The sequence below is a fragment of the Mirounga angustirostris genome, unplaced genomic scaffold (genome assembly GCF_029215605.1).
Source record: "Mirounga angustirostris isolate CCGP_5_RB_7025 unplaced genomic scaffold, mMirAng1.0.hap1 SCAF_2, whole genome shotgun sequence".
Classification (NCBI taxonomy): Eukaryota; Metazoa; Chordata; class Mammalia; order Carnivora; family Phocidae; genus Mirounga; species Mirounga angustirostris.
Genome location: NW_026991710.1, coordinates 75,963,042 through 75,980,170, shown reverse-complemented (window position 1 = coordinate 75,980,170; position 17,129 = coordinate 75,963,042). Strand labels below are relative to the sequence as shown.

At 36.5% G+C, this 17,129-nt stretch overlaps 1 protein-coding gene across 1 annotated transcript in view; it reads right to left on the bottom strand.

The window, feature by feature from the left end:
- Positions 1 to 17,129, bottom strand: part of GRID2 (glutamate ionotropic receptor delta type subunit 2) — a 1,408,631-nt gene that overhangs the window by 108,465 nt on the left and 1,283,037 nt on the right. Inside the window, exon 14 of the mRNA XM_064584815.1 lies at positions 9,406 to 9,572. Within this exon, the coding sequence (XP_064440885.1) occupies positions 9,406 to 9,572 (167 nt within the window). The remainder of the gene's footprint in view (positions 1 to 9,405; positions 9,573 to 17,129) is intronic.

Below are 17,129 nucleotides of genomic sequence, written 5' to 3'. Positions count from 1 at the left end.
TATACACTAATAATGAGCTAGCAAAAAGATTAAGAAAACAATTCTATTTATAATTGCATCAAAAAGAATAAAATACCTAGAAGTAAATTTAACCAAGGAGGTGAAAGACTTATACTCTGACAACTATAAGATATTGATGAAAGAAATCGAAGACGGCACATATGGAAAGATACACCACGAACATGGATTGGAAAATTAATATTGTTAAAATGTTCAAAGTACACAAAAGAGTGTATATATTCGACATAATCTCTATCAAAATGCCAATAGCGTTTTTCACAGAACAAATAATCCTAAAACTCGTAAGGAATCACAAAAGATCCCAAATAGCCAAAGCAATATTGAGAAAAAAGAACAAGGCTCGAGGTATCACATGCCCAGATCTCAAACTATACTGCAGGCCTGTAGTAATCAAAACAGTATGGTGCTGGCACACAAATAGACACATAGGGCAATGGAACAGAATAGAGAGCCCAGAAATAGGTCTGTGCTTGTATGGTCAATTAATCTACAACAAAGGGGGAAAGAATATACAATGGGGAAAAGACAGTGTCTTCGAAGGATGGTACTGGGAAAACTGGACAGCTACATGCATAACAATGAAATTTGACCATTTTCTCATACCGTATATAAAAAATAAACTCAAAATGGATTAAAAACTTGAATGTAAGACCTGAAGCCATAAAAATCCTAAAAGAAAAACATAGACAGTAAACTCTTGGACAGCAGTCTTAGCAATTTTTTTTTTTTTTGATCTGTTTCTCAAGGAAGGGCAACAAAGGTAAAAATAAACAATTGGAACTACATTAAACTGAAAAGCTTTTGCAGTGAAGGAAACCATCAACAAAACAAAAAGGTAATCTACTAAATGGGAAAAGATATTTGCTAATGATATATCTGATAAGAAGTTAATATTAAAAATATGTAAAGAACTCATACAACTCAACACCAAAAATTTGATTAAAAAATGGGCAGAGAACCTGAACAGACCTTTTTTTTTTTTTTTAAAGAAGACATACAGATGGCCAACAGACATGAAAAGGTGCTCAACATCACTCAACATCAGGGAAATGCAAACTAAAACCACAATGAAATACCACCTCACACCCGTCAGAGAGGCTAGTATCAAAATGCCAAGAAATAACAAATGCTGGTGAGGATATGGAGAAAAGGGAATTCTTGTGCACTGTTGGTGGGAATGTAAATTAGTGCCACCACTATGTCAAACAGTATGGAGGATCCTCAAAAAATTAAAAATAGAAATACCCTACAACCCAGCAATTCCACTTCTGGGTATTTAACCAAAGAAACCAAAACCATTAATTCAAAAAGACACATGCACCCCTATGTTCATTACAACATTATTTAAAATAGCCAAGATGTGGAAGCAACCTAAGTGTCCATTGATAGATGAATAGATAGAGAAGATGGGGCATTTATATAATGAGATATTTATTACTCAGCAGTAAAAAAGAATGAAATCTTGCCATTTGTGACAACATGGATGGACCTAGAGGGTATTAATTAAAATTAAGTAAGTCAGACAGAGAGAGACAAATACCATATGCTTTAACTTATATGTGGGATCTAAAAAACAAGACAAAACAGAAACAGACTCATAAGTACAAGGATTAAACTGGTGATTGCTAGAAGGGACGTGGGTGGAGGGATGGGTGAAACAAGGTAAAGGGGATGGAGAGGTACAATCTTTCAGGTATAAAATGAATAAGTGATGGAGATGTAAAGTGAAATAACAAGGAGTATAGTCAATAATATTGTAATAACATTGTATGGTGGCAGATGGTAATTATACTTACTGTGGTAAGCATTTTATAATGTAGATAAATGTTGAATCATTATTAATACATCTGAAACTAATATAATATTGTATGTCAATTAAACTATACTTCAATTAAAAAAAAATGCATGCCTGGCCCATCCAGGCTATTCTAGAAATTAGGGCCTTGGAAAAACAAAAACAAAGTAAAGCATAGATATTCTAATAGTTAACAATGCAAAGGGAAGAAACAACAACAGAATAGACTATATTCAAGGAATTTAAAAGTAATTAAATAAAAGTATTCATTTATGGACCAAAAATGAAAGTATTTCATATGTCAAGGATTATGATTAATTCTATTCTGTGCCCCTAAGAGGGGGAGAGGGAGAGAAAGGCAATCCCCAAGTATTTATTTGAAATACAGATTGTTAAAAGTGTATGACAATTTTTGGAGCCATTCTGTCTGGATTTGAATCTCAGCTCTAATACTCAGTAGCTTTGTGAACTGGGACAAATGACCTCATCATGTCTCAGTTTCTGTGTCTATAAAATGAGGATAATATTAGTACTTCCCTCATAGACTGTTAAACGTAAGAACTCAAAATCTGGCACACAGTAAACATGATATAGTCTTTTTCTTTTTAAAGATTTCGTTTATTTATTTTTGAGAGAGAGAGTGGGGGGAGAGCGCACAGGAGAGAGCACGAGTGGGTGGGGGAGGGGCAGAGGGAGAAGCAGACTCCCTGCCAAGAAGGGAGCCCCTCTCAGGATTCCATCCCAGGGCCCTGAGATCATGACCTGAGCCGAAGGCAGATGTTCAACCAACTGAGCCATCCAGGCGCCCAATACAGTCTGTTTAATATGATTCTTATATGCTTTTAAAAGAAAGTTGAGGGAAGACAGGGTGCATGATGATGAGAAAACTGGACATGGAATTAGGACTCTTGAAATTTTTCCACTTTCATTGCTTTTTGTGATTCTAAGTAATCTACCCCTTTGGACTAGTTCCATCCTTGATAATAAAGGAAGTACTTACCATTCCATTTGTAAAAATTCTGAAAATCTGTGACTAAATTGAAATATCATTTATGCCACCTGTACCAATATCATGAATCCAACAAAATCATTCTTCATTCAGTTTGAAATATGTCCTTGTTTTTGTGACTAGGTCGTTCATCCTTAAAGTTTAGGGGTAGAAGCCAATAGGCAAAAAGGGACTTTTTCATTGATGAAGTATAAAATTAAACTCATGAGTTAATTATTCCTTGATATCCACTAAGATTTAAGAACAGAGATGATATACTAAATGCTTAATAAATATTTTTTATCACATTTTTAGTTTTATGAGTAGTTAAGATTCTAAATCAACCCTGGAGTTTATTTTATTAAAAGCATAATGATATCACTGAAAAATTCAGCTCTCTTCCACTCTTAAATGTTTTTAATGTAACAACTCCTGACTAAATAATTTTTGTGTATGAAGAACTATCACAGGGCGCCTGGGTGGCTCAGTTGGTTAAGCGACTGCTTTCAGCTCAGGTCATGATCCTGGAGTCCTGGGATCGAGTCCCGCATCGGGCTCCCTGCTTGGCAGGGAGCCTGCTTCTCCCTCTGACCCTCCCCCCTCTCGTGTGCTCTATCTCTCTCATTCTCTCTGTCTCAAATAAATAAATAAATTAATTAAAAAAAAAAAAAGAACTATCACAAGACAAGGGCCACATAAACATTTGATGAACCACGTTGGAGAATTCACTGAAAACATTACTCAACACAATAGAACTCTGATCTATCTGATGAGATTGTAGAAATTTATTTCTACTGCCAAGTTATCTAGTATTTATGAATACCAAGGAAACAAAATTCCTCTATCTAAATCTATGATTATATCTATTGTAGCACTTACTGGTCTTTAAAAGTCATTCCTGCCTGTATAAGTGTAAAAGTGTATATATCCCTACAGCCCATGTTTTTGATGCCTAACGTAATACTTGCCAAGGGTAGGCCATCTACTCAGCATATGCATTTGTAGTATAATAGTTGTGCATTAATATGCAAGTGTACAATAAGTAAATGTACATTTCATATGATTGCTTTGGAGTGTCATTAAAGTACATAAGCATATAAGATACTGGGCAGATAGTAGATAATACATGTGGCTACTGTATCAGCATATAATATTTATTACATATTTAAGTACCTTAATGTCTTGTAAGTTGTGGTATAGATATATAGCCACCTGAGAAATAATTAGTATTTACTACAAAAAAATCACCCTGGGGGCACCTGGGTGGCTCAGTTAGGCATCTGACTCTTCATTTTGGCTCAGGTCATGACCTCAGGGTTGTGAGATTGAGCCCTGCATCAGGCTCCGCGCTAAGCATGGAGTCTGCTTGAGATTTTCTCTCTACTTCTCCCTCTGCCCCTACTCTTATTCCTGCTCTCTCTCTCTAAATAAATAATGAAAATCTTTAATAAAAAAAACAAACACCCTGAATACTTTCATTATCATTAAAGTAATTATAGTAGCAATCAGTGATCTAGTGTAATCAAGGGCCTAAGATAAATTGATGTATTAAAGTTATTTATAATTTGTATGGAACCAGAAAAGACCCCGAATAGCCAGAGGAATGTTGAAAAAGCAAAGCAAAGCTGGTGGTATCACAATTCCAGACTTCAAGCTTTATTACAAAAGTGTAATCATCAAGACAGTATGGTACTGGCACAAAAACAGACACATAGATCAATGGAGCAGAATAGAGAGCCCAGAAATGGACCCTCAACTCTATGGTCAACTAATCTTCAACAAAGCAGGAAAGAATGTCCAATGGAAAAAAGACAGTCTCTTCAACAAATGGTGTTGGGAAAATTGGACAGCCACATGCAGAAGAATGAAACTGGACCATTTCCTTACACCACACACAAAAAAAGACTCAAAATGGATGAACGACCTAAATGTGAGACAGAAATCCATCAAAATCCTTGAGGAGAACACAGGCAGCAACCTCTTCGACCTCAGGTGCAGCAACTTCTTCCTAGACACATCACCAAAGGCAAGGGAAGTAAGGGCAAAAATGAACTATTGGGACTTCATCAAGATAAAAAGCTTTTTTTTTTTTAAAGATTTTATTTATTTATTTGACAGAGAGAGACACAGCGAGAGAGGGAACGCAAGTGGGGGAGAGGGAGAAGCAGGCTTCCTGCTTAGCAGGGAGCCCAGTGTGGGGCTCGATCCCAGGACCCCGGGATCATGACCTGAGCCGAAGGCAGACACTTAACGACTGAGCCACCCAGGCGCCCCAACATAAAAAGCTTTTGCACAGCAAAGGAAACAGTCAACAAAACCAAAAGACAACCGACAGAATGGGAGAAGTATTTGCAAATGACATATCAGATAAAGGGCTAGTATCCAAAATCTATAAAGAACTTATCAAACTCAATACCCAAAGAACAAAGAATCCAATCAAGAAATGGGCAGAAGACATGAACAGACATTTTTCCAAAGAAGACATCCAAATGGCCAACAGACACATGAAAAAGTGCTCAACATCACGGAAATCCAAATCAAAACCTCAATGAGATACCACCTCACACCAGTCAGAATAGCTAAAATTAACAAGTCAGGAAACGACAGATGTTGGCAGGGATGTGGAGAAAAGGGGAACCCTCCTACACTGTTGGTGGGAATATAAGCTGGTGCAGCCACTCTGGAAAACAGTATGGAGGTTCCTCAAAAAGTTGAAAATAGAGCTACCCTACTACCCAGCAATTGCACTACTGGGTATTTACCCCAAAGATACAAATGTAGTGATCTGAAGGGCTACTTGCACCCCAATGTTTATAGCAGCAATGTCCACAATAGCCAAACCATGGAAAGAGCCAAGATGTCCATCAACAGATGAATGGATAAAGAAGATGTGGTATATATAGACAATGGACTATTATGTAGCCATCAAAAAAAAAAAAAAAAAAAAACCACAACGAAATCTTGCCATTTGCAACGACGTGGATAGAACTAGAGGGTATTATGCTAAGCGAAATAAGTCAATCAGAGAAAGACAAATATCATATGATCTCACTGATACGAGGAATTTGAGAAATAAGACATAGGATCATAGGGGAAGGGAGGGAAAAATGAAACAAGACGAAACCAGAGAGGGAGACAAACCATAAGAGACTCTTAATCTCAGGAAACAAACTGAGGGTTGCTGGAGTGGTGGGGGGTGGGAGGGATGGGGTGGCTGGATGATGGACACTGGGGAGGGTATGTGCTATGGTGAACACTGTGAATTGTGTAAGACTGATGAATCACAGACCTGTACCTCTGAAACAAATAATACATTATATATTTAAAAAAAAAAGATAGTAGGAAGGGAAAAATGAAAAGGGGGAAGTCAGAGGGGGAGATGAACCACGAGAGACTATGGACTCTGAGAAACAAACAGGGTTCTAGTGGAGAGGGGGGTGGGCGATGGGTTAGCCCAGTGATGGGTATTGAGGAGGGCACATATTGCATGGAGCACTGGGTGTTATAGGCAAACAATGAATCATGGAACACTACATCAAATACTAATGATGTAATGTATGGTGACTAACATAACATAATAAAATAAAATTAAAAAAATAAAGTTATTTATAATAATTTATAAGGAATCCTACAATGATTAAATTTTATGGTCTTTATAATTTTTAAATCAGTTAATAAAAAAGAGATCTCTTTTCCCTAATGGCCACAGCATAGGAAAATGAAAGTGGATATTTTCTGAATTCAAGGAGAGAGTTTGGATAATAGATTACTGTGGCACATGTATATAACGAGATGGGCTGCATATCAACAATTGCTAGAGCACGTTTCTTTCCTGGATCTCTCTTCTTCCAGATGTCCAGGGAACCAGGATATAGATGTCCTTATTAAGGAACTCTACAGAAAGGGACAATTTTAAATTGTCTATATCCATAATGCAAATAAAAGGAAAAATAATGCTCAATGCTTAATATTATTTTTCAGCAGTTCACTGGAGTGGACTTTCTCAGAATTACAATCTCTCTTAGCTAAATCACCACAGGGATGATGAGAAACAGAACACTTAGTGTGATTTATTAAATATTTCTTTAATCGCTATTATGTCTGTGTATTGATTTTATTAGCTTCTTCTTTTGCATAAAATTCTAGAAATCACGTCTGGAAACAAACAAACAAAAATTTGTAGTGAAGAAAAACCCAATTAACCACAACCAAGGAATAAATAATCCTTTTTTCAACAACATGGTTCATGTTCAGTATCCATTAGACTTTTCTGCTGGTCTTTCTCCATAAACCTTGGCTTCCCCTTCATTCTGTTATGCTTTCCACCCTCACTTCTGAGTTAATGAAAACAATGGTGTGCCTCTTTGCCTAGAAATATCTCCTCTATTTGTTCCTTCTTCCTCCTTCCCCGTTGCCCAGTTCTGAACTCGGCCTTCCTTGTCTCATGCTTCCAGGTTTGCTCTAGTCTTTGTCAATCTTCATCTCAAAGCTAGATTAACCCTCCCTTAAGAACTGTCTTCTCCATTTTACTCCTGGGCTCCAGAATGGACAATAGGTTTCATAGCTGCTTGTGGCCTACAATACGACTTCCAAACTTCAAATTTCCTTTCAAATTAACTTGCCACCCTTGTTGCTCTTCAACATATTGTGCTTTCTCCTACTTCTGTTGTCTTCATCATTTCTCCAAGAATTATCTATTTTTTCCTTTCAGTCTAACTGTTCTCTACTAATCCTTCAAGGTCAAATTCAGGGCTCACCTTCTCTGGGGAGCTTTCATTCATGTTTCCTTTGATTAACTCTTTATTCCATATAGTATTCAATTCTTTCAATATCTCAACTACACAATTTAATGCAATATAAATAAGCCATACTAATACTGTACATATATAAATGTCAGCACATATTTATAGAAATGTCTATATTGTTCATTGTTTCACATGTGTGGGCCATGTATCTCCAACGAGACTGCAAGTGTCTTCCAGGTAAATTCTCTACGGCATAACTGATTTTCCAGTTTGTTCCCCTTAGAATCTACCCATCAAAAAGTGTGTTTTGGTTGATTAATCATTATTTATACCTTAATATTTTACTTCCCAATTTATGCTTCTTTCATTTTTGTCAGTTTTAGATTTTTTTAGAGCCCCAAGGGACCACTGGTAGATTGTATTATTGTTCAAAATAATTTACTTTCTTCTTCCCTTTATGTGAAGTACAGTTCCTCACCCCATCGATTTGGGCTTGACCATGAGACTCTTTGGTTAGTGGTTTGTAAGCAGATGTGACATATGCCACATCCATGCAAGAAGCACAGGAAATACTGCAGGTTTCTGGCAGCCCCTTCTGCAACTTCTCATTGCCATGAAAACAGCTTGTCTCAGATAGGGCCACTTTTCCAGCCTGGCGCTGGAATGAGAAGTGGCCCAGGAAGACCTGCAGGTGACCTGCAGCTTGCTGCACAATTCCGCCAAATCACAGCCCTACGTTTCACGAATGCAAAAAAGTCACTGATGCTTTGGGGTTGTTTGCTACAGAGAAAGGCTGACTTATGTAAGACCTTGGGGTTAATCTAACTTCCGCTTTGTAGATAAGGAGAGAGGCCTAGATTTTTTTTGTTAGCTAATGGAAGAGTTTTAACATAAATTCTAGACTGCTGACTTAGTTTTTTGTTTTTTGTTTTTGTTTTTGTTTTGTTTAACACAAAATATCTGGCTTTTTGCTATCCTAAAATTTGGAGGAATGCAACTCAAATAGTTTGAAATTTGGGGCCTTAGTATTACCTGGTATTGCCCTCTTGGTCTGGCATTGGCTTTTAGAAAATAGGTAGAAAAATATCTAGAAAATAAACAACATGCACTATCAGTGTCAAGTGAAATATACTCTACCTGAAAGATACAGCTCTCCCTTAGGCCCACACTTGTTTGGTAGTAGATAGAATGAAATGCAGTGATCTTCGGGAGTGCCTCGCAGGCCCAAGCCTTTCATATACATTGTTCATCTAACGTATACATTTCAAAACCTTTTTTCTTAAAAAACTTATATAAGAAAATTCTAATTTGAGGATAGGTATAATTTCTTAATAAAACCATCCCCTTAATTCCATGACAAAGTCTCATGTACTTTGACGCCGCATAGGGACTCTAAAATTCTTATCCTTTTCCTTTGCAAAATTCAGATGGAAACATCCCTGTCATTATGTGCCTCAGTACATCAGAACTTTGACTTGGTCCTGAAGTTTATTTTATGCTTTGGTGTTCTTGAAAGGAACTAATTTTGCCAACTCTATGATATTTAAAATTCAGAGAGTAAACTAATTAAGTTCTAAAGAAATTATTAACATACTACTTCCTTTTGTATATCAACTTTTAAAGAGTAAAACCAGTTCTATGCAGCAATATTTTTCCCTTTTTATGAAAAAATAATATCTTACTACATGCTTTAGGAAATGCATGTCTTACTAAATAACATTTATAACTACCTTTTATTGTTGTTTACTATGCTTTTCCAAATAAAGAAAACAAAATGTAATAAAACTACATGTGTAACCAAGTAGATTTTTTCTGTTTTTTTGTCTTTCTTTACTTGGCGCACACACAAACCTTACCTTTGTGAAAAAACATCCCTGTAAGGACTTCCATGTTGCAGTGCAATTCCATATCCCCGATCAGCAACAGTGTTCCCAATGGTGTAAAATGAACAATCCGGGTCATTGATAGCCACATATTCCAATACGGCTGCGTCCCATACAAAAGCATAATTTCCATATTTTACCTGTGAAAAATGGAGAACACAAGAAGAAAATAGGATTTGAGTTTGGAATTTTAAGTTATACAGATAGGATAAAACATACTACATTTGTGTCTATTTAATTGGGTAAAACATCATAGGACTTATGTTTCTAAATACCTATTCTGAATCAGATTTTGGCTTTTGGTTAATTTACAGCTCTGTTCTCCTGGAAATGTGATAAAGTTAGAATGTTAAGTATGTTTCCAGGCAACATAGCTTATGGTAAAATGACCCTTGAGTAGTAAATGTCACCGGACTGGGAGAACAATAAATGTATGGGAAGAAGCCATGTCTTTGAGCTTCTCTGAGTGCAGTCATTCCTGTAATTGGCGCTCTCTCTTTGGGGACTTGGAAGTTACATTTTTGAAGTTGTTACAAGAGATACTGGCTCCTTTCGGTCACTAGGCTTCTAAGCCAGGTAGGCTTTTGTACCCACCCCATATAAGGTACGATCTCCTTGCATGTGACCTATGTTCCAAATGAATGCTGCAAGTCCAAGTCACACTGAAGAAAAATAATCAACACTGCCCTGCTGGCAAGATGTATTTCCTAATTTATGTTATTCTAAGGTAATTTGTTGCCAAGTGTGGTCTATGGCAATTTTGCAGCTGGACTTAGATGAAACCCCTTTGGTGGACATTGCAATGAGGAACAAATAATTATACAATCAATAAATTTGTTCCGAGTTATTTACTTTTTAGTGATTATCTTTTATTTATAAGTGTGACTTTCCCCCCCCTAAATTACAAATGTATCAAAAATAAAACACAATCTTAATAAAATTAATTTAAAAAATGTTATATAGGGGCTCCTAGGTGGCCTGGTCAGTTGAGTGCCCAATTCTTGGTTTTGGCTCAGGTTGTAATCTCATGGATCATAAGTTCTAGGCCTGCATGGGACTCCCTGATCAGTGGGAAGTCTGCTTGGGGATTCTCTCCCTCTGCCCCTCCCTCCACTCACGTGTGCACCTGCTCTCTCCCTCTCAAATTAATAAATCTTAAAAAAATATTATACATAAATATAGAATTTAATGAATTCATAAAAATAAACAGAACTAATAATTAAATCAAATATTCAGTTAGTTAGCTAGTTTATTTATTTATTTATTTGAGGGAAATTAATTTCCTGGTAAATCTGATGAAGGGAAAGAGAAAAATTCCTTTTCAGAGAGTTCATTGTTTGTGTATAGAAATGCCACTGATTTTTGTATGCTGATTTTGTATTCTGCAACTTTACTGAGTTCATTTATTAGTTCCAACAGGCTTTTTTTATGTTTCGTCTTTAAGATTTTCTAACATATGATCTTATCATCTGCAAATAGAGATAATTTGACTTCTTCCTTTCTGATGTGGATATTTTTATTTCTTTTTCCTGTCTAATTGCTCTGGTTGGGACTTCTAGTATTATGTTGAATGGAAGTGGTGAGAATGAGCATCTTTGTCTTGTACCTTTATAGTACTGGAGTCAAGTCCTCAGGGGATAGGCTGCTTTCAGGAATGCAGACAGGACAACAGTTGGTTGACCAAGCGCTGACATATAGCCCTGCCTCTTAAAAGCATTCTTATTTTAATTTTTATTTTTCTTATTTTTTTAAGGGGGGACAGGGAGGTGTAGAAGGAGAGAGAGAGACAGAGAGAGAATCTTAAGTAGGCTCCATGCCCAGTGTGGAGCCCAATGTGGGGCTTGATTTCAAGACCCTGAGATCATGACCTGAGCTGAAATCAAGAGTCGCCACCCAGGTGCGCTTCTTGAAAGCATTCTTATTCAGTCTTAGACTCTGCCAGGATTTCACAACTAGGATCCCAAAGTTCTCACAAAGGTATTTTGTGCATGGATGGCTGCCAAACTGTTGTTTCTTTGAGAGGACCTCCTAATCCCTCATGCTGCTGATACTACTTCCTCTAACTATCAGTATTTATATGTAAAATTTTTATCAACATGTATACCTCATGTAGGCATGGGAGATACCCTGGGAAAAACGAATAGCTCAAAGAGGTGGCTTTAGAATTCAGGATTAAAAGCCATCTAATTTGGAAAGGGGGGAGGGGAAGTAGGCCTCTTAGGGGAGAGTAAATCATATTTATGAAAGATGAATGGCCTTTGGTAGAATACATGAGAGGTGTGATGTTTTGTGACAAAATTTGTCTGGATGTGGTGCTCACTTCTAGTCTCTTCTGTGATGAGAGTCATTCCCTGTTGATGACACTCCCAGGGAGGGCATTTATGACACTTGAGTTCCTTTTAAAGGATTTATGTTTAGGTAAACAAGGGTTGTTTAGAGAAAGCTTCTCCCTGCATTTGCTGTTTTTCAAGTGCTTTCAGCTCAAAATCATCAATATTCCAAAGTAGCATATTTTGGGGTGGCATATTCTGTTACCCTTAATCACCAACTTTCATATTTACTTTTAGCCTCCTGGGTATAAACCTATAGTAACAGAGAGATAGCAGTGACCCTGAAGCCTCCTCTAAAAACCTACTTTGATTTTTGCTATTCTCTTCTTTCAAACAGCCACGATGGCCTCCTGGATCCCCTTGGACTTCTTTATAACACTCAAGGGACTTCCCCAGTTGGGGACATATTGCTTTGCTGTTAGAAAAGTGTTCTAGCATTGCTGTTACTGCTTTGTGAACCATAAAGCTCTATTTAAATGTATATTAACATTATCATTGCCATTATATACAAGTTTCTAATAATTCTAATGTTACAAAGCATTATGAATTCATTTTCAAAAGGGGAACCATTAAAAGACTATGATTATAGCCTGTAGCAATACCAATGAAATGTTGCATAGTAACCCAAACTATTTAGCTTTTAAAAATATCCCTGTTTTTTTTTTTTTTCCCCCAACTATTAAAACATACAATCATTGTCCTTTGGGTGGTTTTTAACTATTAGGTTAAAACTATCTAGAAAATACTCATCAACAAAACCTAAAGTCACTTTCCAAGAGAATAACAATTGAAGGTTTGGAATTTTCAATCCATCTGACTAGGTGATGGATATTACTTAAAAATTTTAACTAGTCTTTGCTCTTGAAGTCATGTTTGGATAAGCAGCTACATTGTGGGCCATTGACTTATTAACAGTGGATTCCATGCCAACTGAGTGTTTCATTGCAGGTTAAACAGAGGGTGAAAGTACATCTGGAAGCTTTATGTCATCATATTCCAGGCCCCATTTATGAGAAAGGGAAAAGAATCCAAAATGGCATCTAACTCCAATATTATCAATCTCTGCTTTCTAAAATAGAGATACCAGAATGCTGTGGTGATTAATGGATGATGGTGGCTACTCATGTTTAACACCTGTGTCCTTATAATAGAGCTGAGATGCCAGTAACCTTGATGGATTTCTCATTGCTGAGATAACATAAGGCTTTGTTTCATTTCCACAATATTATTACAGGAATCTTTCTTTGAATTCTGTTTTACTCACAATCATTATGCATTAATTTGAAGATCCTAAAGGGATCTGTAAGGAATATAAAGGTAAGACTTGGGCTCCTGCCTCAAGCTGCTTACAACTCAGTAGTGAAGATAAGTCAAGTACTACTTGCTATAACATAAAGCACACAAAAAGCTTAAAATGTTAAAGTGGTTTAAAGAAAGGGAAACTTAATTTTCATTGGGGGAATAAGGACAGTCTGCTTAAACATTCTGGTAACTGAAATAGTTGTACAAGAAAACCCCAAATATTAACATTACTTATCTTTAGTGCCTGATTAAACATGGAAACTCTTTGGAAACCATTTTTTTTTGTTCATGCTCACTCTTTTAACCTTCTAGTTTCCTGCAATTTTCCATCTCAGCTGAAGAATTATAAACATTCAATGTTATTTTCTTAAATATTTGCATTTCTTGCCAAGTAAGCGAAGGATGGGAAAATGTATTTTCCAAATCTGCATCTGTATTCCTCACCATGTTATGGAGTATGTCATATTTCCTTTCCTCTGTAGAATCCTCTTGTCTTGAATACCCCTGTTCTGACACCTCTATCATGACCTAATGCTAAAAGCACTTTTCTTTTCAATTCATTAGGCAGCTATCTTCTGAAAAAATTGCAGAAGCCCACACCAAAAGCAAATAGACTTTTATTACCTGTTATCCCAAGGACTTTGGTTTTAATTGGGAAGCCATATTCTTTCTCACACAAACCTTTAATTTAGCAAATTACTTAAAAGCTCACTTCAAAATCTATAGCTACAGAGATACATCAATGATGATCCTTTTTTTACTAAAAAAAAACCAGTGGGACAATTATGGAAAGATGACATTTAAACTGAAGTGTAAGATGAGATATCTCTTCACTGAAGAAAGAATATCCTCCCTCTATCCTCCATTTCTTCCTCGTGATAATAGTTAACATTTATAAAGCATTTTTTCCATCCTTAAAAAATGCCCTTTACACATAAGTTTATTTGTTCTTTACAACACTATGAGGCAGCTGATATTATGATACCTAACTCACAGAATCTGGTAATAGAACTTGTTCTAAGTCACACCAATGACTAGTGGTAGATTTGAAACTTGAGCTCAAGGTCATCTTCTAGGCTTTTTTCACTACATTAACAATCAATTTCTGAGAGACACTTGCTATAGGAATATAAAAATGTGTGAGATATGGTAGCCCTTGCCTTCAAGGCATATTCTATCTAGTTTGAAAAATAATATTTATATAATAAAAATAATACAACATAGTATAAAGCAAGAGCCAAGAAAAGAATGCAACTTCTTTAATGCTATGTGATCACACTATTAAAATAAATAGAAGTTAAGCTTTTAAAAAACAGGTTGCTTATTACTCAGCCATAAAAAAGAACAAAATCTTGCCATTTGCAACGACATGGATGGAGCTAGGGAGTATAATGCTAAGTGAAATAAGTCAGCCAGAGAAAGACAAATACCATAGGCTTTCGAAAACTCATATGTGGAATTTAAGAAACAAAACAGATGAACATAGGGGGAAAAAAGAGAGGCAAACCATAAAACAGACTCTTACTATAGAGAACAAACTGAGGGTTGCTGGAGGGGAGGTGGGTGAGGGGATGGGTTAAATGGGTGATGGGTATATAAGGCATTAAGTGCACTTGTGACGAGCACTGGGTGTTGTACGTATGTGATGAATCACTAAATCCTACACCTGAAATTAATTATTACCGTGTATGTTAACTAACTGGAATTTAAATAAAAATTTGGAAGAAAACAAATAAAATTTCTTTCAACTCAAAAAAAAAAATCATTGGGATGAATGAATATCTGGTTTATATGATTTTGGACCCCTGAAGCCTGCTGATTTTGTAACCATTGTTATCTAAGTGCTTCAGGTTTTCAGGATTAAAACCAAAGCAAAGTAAAATTAAAGTAAAGGCTGCAGTGTGGAAATTTATTATTTTTGCTCACCAAATAAAAACCAAAAGGCCTGAGAATAATGTGGGAGAAATAAATTCTAACTTTGCACACCGAGCGCTAACTTCTTTACAATTTAAACTAATGGTCAGTAGGGGATAAAGTGCTTGTGAATTACAGGCACAAAGAGTCATGATTAACCCAGAATTGATCTATAGTGGTCCTTATAATTCATTGCCCACATAAGTCCTTAAGATGGGATGGCTTTAATATTTATGACATATGGTTCTAGGTGGTGGCCTCTCCCACTTTGAACACATTAATAATTTAGCATCATTCATCAATTCTTCTGAATTTATCCAGCAAAATAAACCATGCTCAAGTCCATACTTTAGTGCTTAAGACTGACTTTTAAAATATATATGGCTTTGTTTACTGCTGCCTTAATTGTTGGCCTACCATATTTTACCTGCTATTATTTTGAAATTTGAATTTGTGCACCAAGATAGTCATCACAGGACACAAATTTTCACAAGGAAGAGAGGAATATTTTTAAAGTAAATATCAGCTATTTATAAAATATCTTTTTTTAACCTAGAAAAGAAGCAGTATATCTACCTCTAAATTTTATCTTTACCTCTCTTTTTTGACACTATTGGAATACTAATTTTTTAAAGTTTATTAAAGCATTCTGGGAATGTGAAAAACTGAACACAGCTGCCTTACCCTCCTTTGAAAACTCTCTTGAAACAATGGCTGCTAGGGTCTAGAAAACAGAAGGCTAGCAAGGCCTGGAGTTCTGGACAATTCTGTGTGGGAAAAAAACCCGGTAAATCTCTCCTTCAGGGAGGGTGAGTCCCTGAAAAAAAACAGTCGAACCTCCAGGACAGCCAATGAAGGAACCAAGTTTGGGGGAATGCTTGTTTTTTCACAATTTGGATCTCAAATCTTCCTGCCCTCCTTCCTTAGATACTTGTACCCATGAATATAGCTGTTCTCTTGCCTTTAAATTGACCAGGAAGGAATTGAATAGGTGGACCCAGATGTCCCCTCATGGAGCTTGGGAAAGACCAAGAGACTGGAGAGCCCCAGTTTCTTCCAGGTTCCTCAAGAGGGAGATGTGTGAATCACTTTTTTCTATACTATTGGCCCACAAGGAGAGAGGACATTTCAACTTCTGTAGCAAGACTGACAATCCCTAGGATAATCCAACAATCAGACTTGAGTCTCCATGAACTGACAAAGAAAAATGACAACCCATATAGTAAGTGCCACACTTAGAGAGGGAAAGATGAATCAGAACAAGTAGAACATATTCTGGGAAAATAGCATTGTGGTATTAGTAAGATTCTAATTGAAAAAAAAAAATAAACAGAGTACTTAAGCAGATTCAATTGTGAATCTAAAAAGATCTATGTGGCTACAAATGACAAACCTACCTCAATTTCTCAACCAAAAAATTGACCAGATAAAGTGAAGGAGAAAATGCTCATATGTCCCACAGGCTCAAATGGAAAGACTAGGATGACAACTGTCTCAGGTGGGCTGGGAGGTCCCAGTTGTAGCACCGGAAGCTCTATGTCAAAGGGGACTTCCTGGGAGGAAAAAGTCCAGGTGTTTGGCAATGGGTACAGAAGGTTGTTGGTGATGGTGGGGTACAAAATCCATACCACAGCTTGAAAGATAGGGGCTGAAAGTGACAATTTTTGTAGTAGGTGAATATGACATGGCTTATCTGCCTTCTGCAGTTGCCATCAGTATTTCTCCCCTGACCACGCATGCTGGCAATTGTGACTTGCTGTTCACTATAATCAACCATCCATTGTTGTATCATTGCAAGTGCTGAGATGTAAGTGCGCAACTTAAGTGTGCTGTAATCACGATTGTTAACAGCCCTTTGCCTGTGGATTGATTGTTATTCTTGACATCAAGATGATACTAATTTAATTTTTAACATTGTGAATACTGAGATCATTTTTTTCCAAGAGTTCAGATGATGAAAATGAGAATGATTATAATACTAATACCAGCATGAGCCAAACATCTATGAAAAAAAAAAAGCTAAATTACTGTGTTTTTTATTACAGGTGGAAGGACACAAATAACTGGATCAGTGAGGTAAATAACAAAAACAGCATCCTGCATAATATGCAGAAAAGAATTTGGAATTGAGTATGATAGAAAAGGAAATGA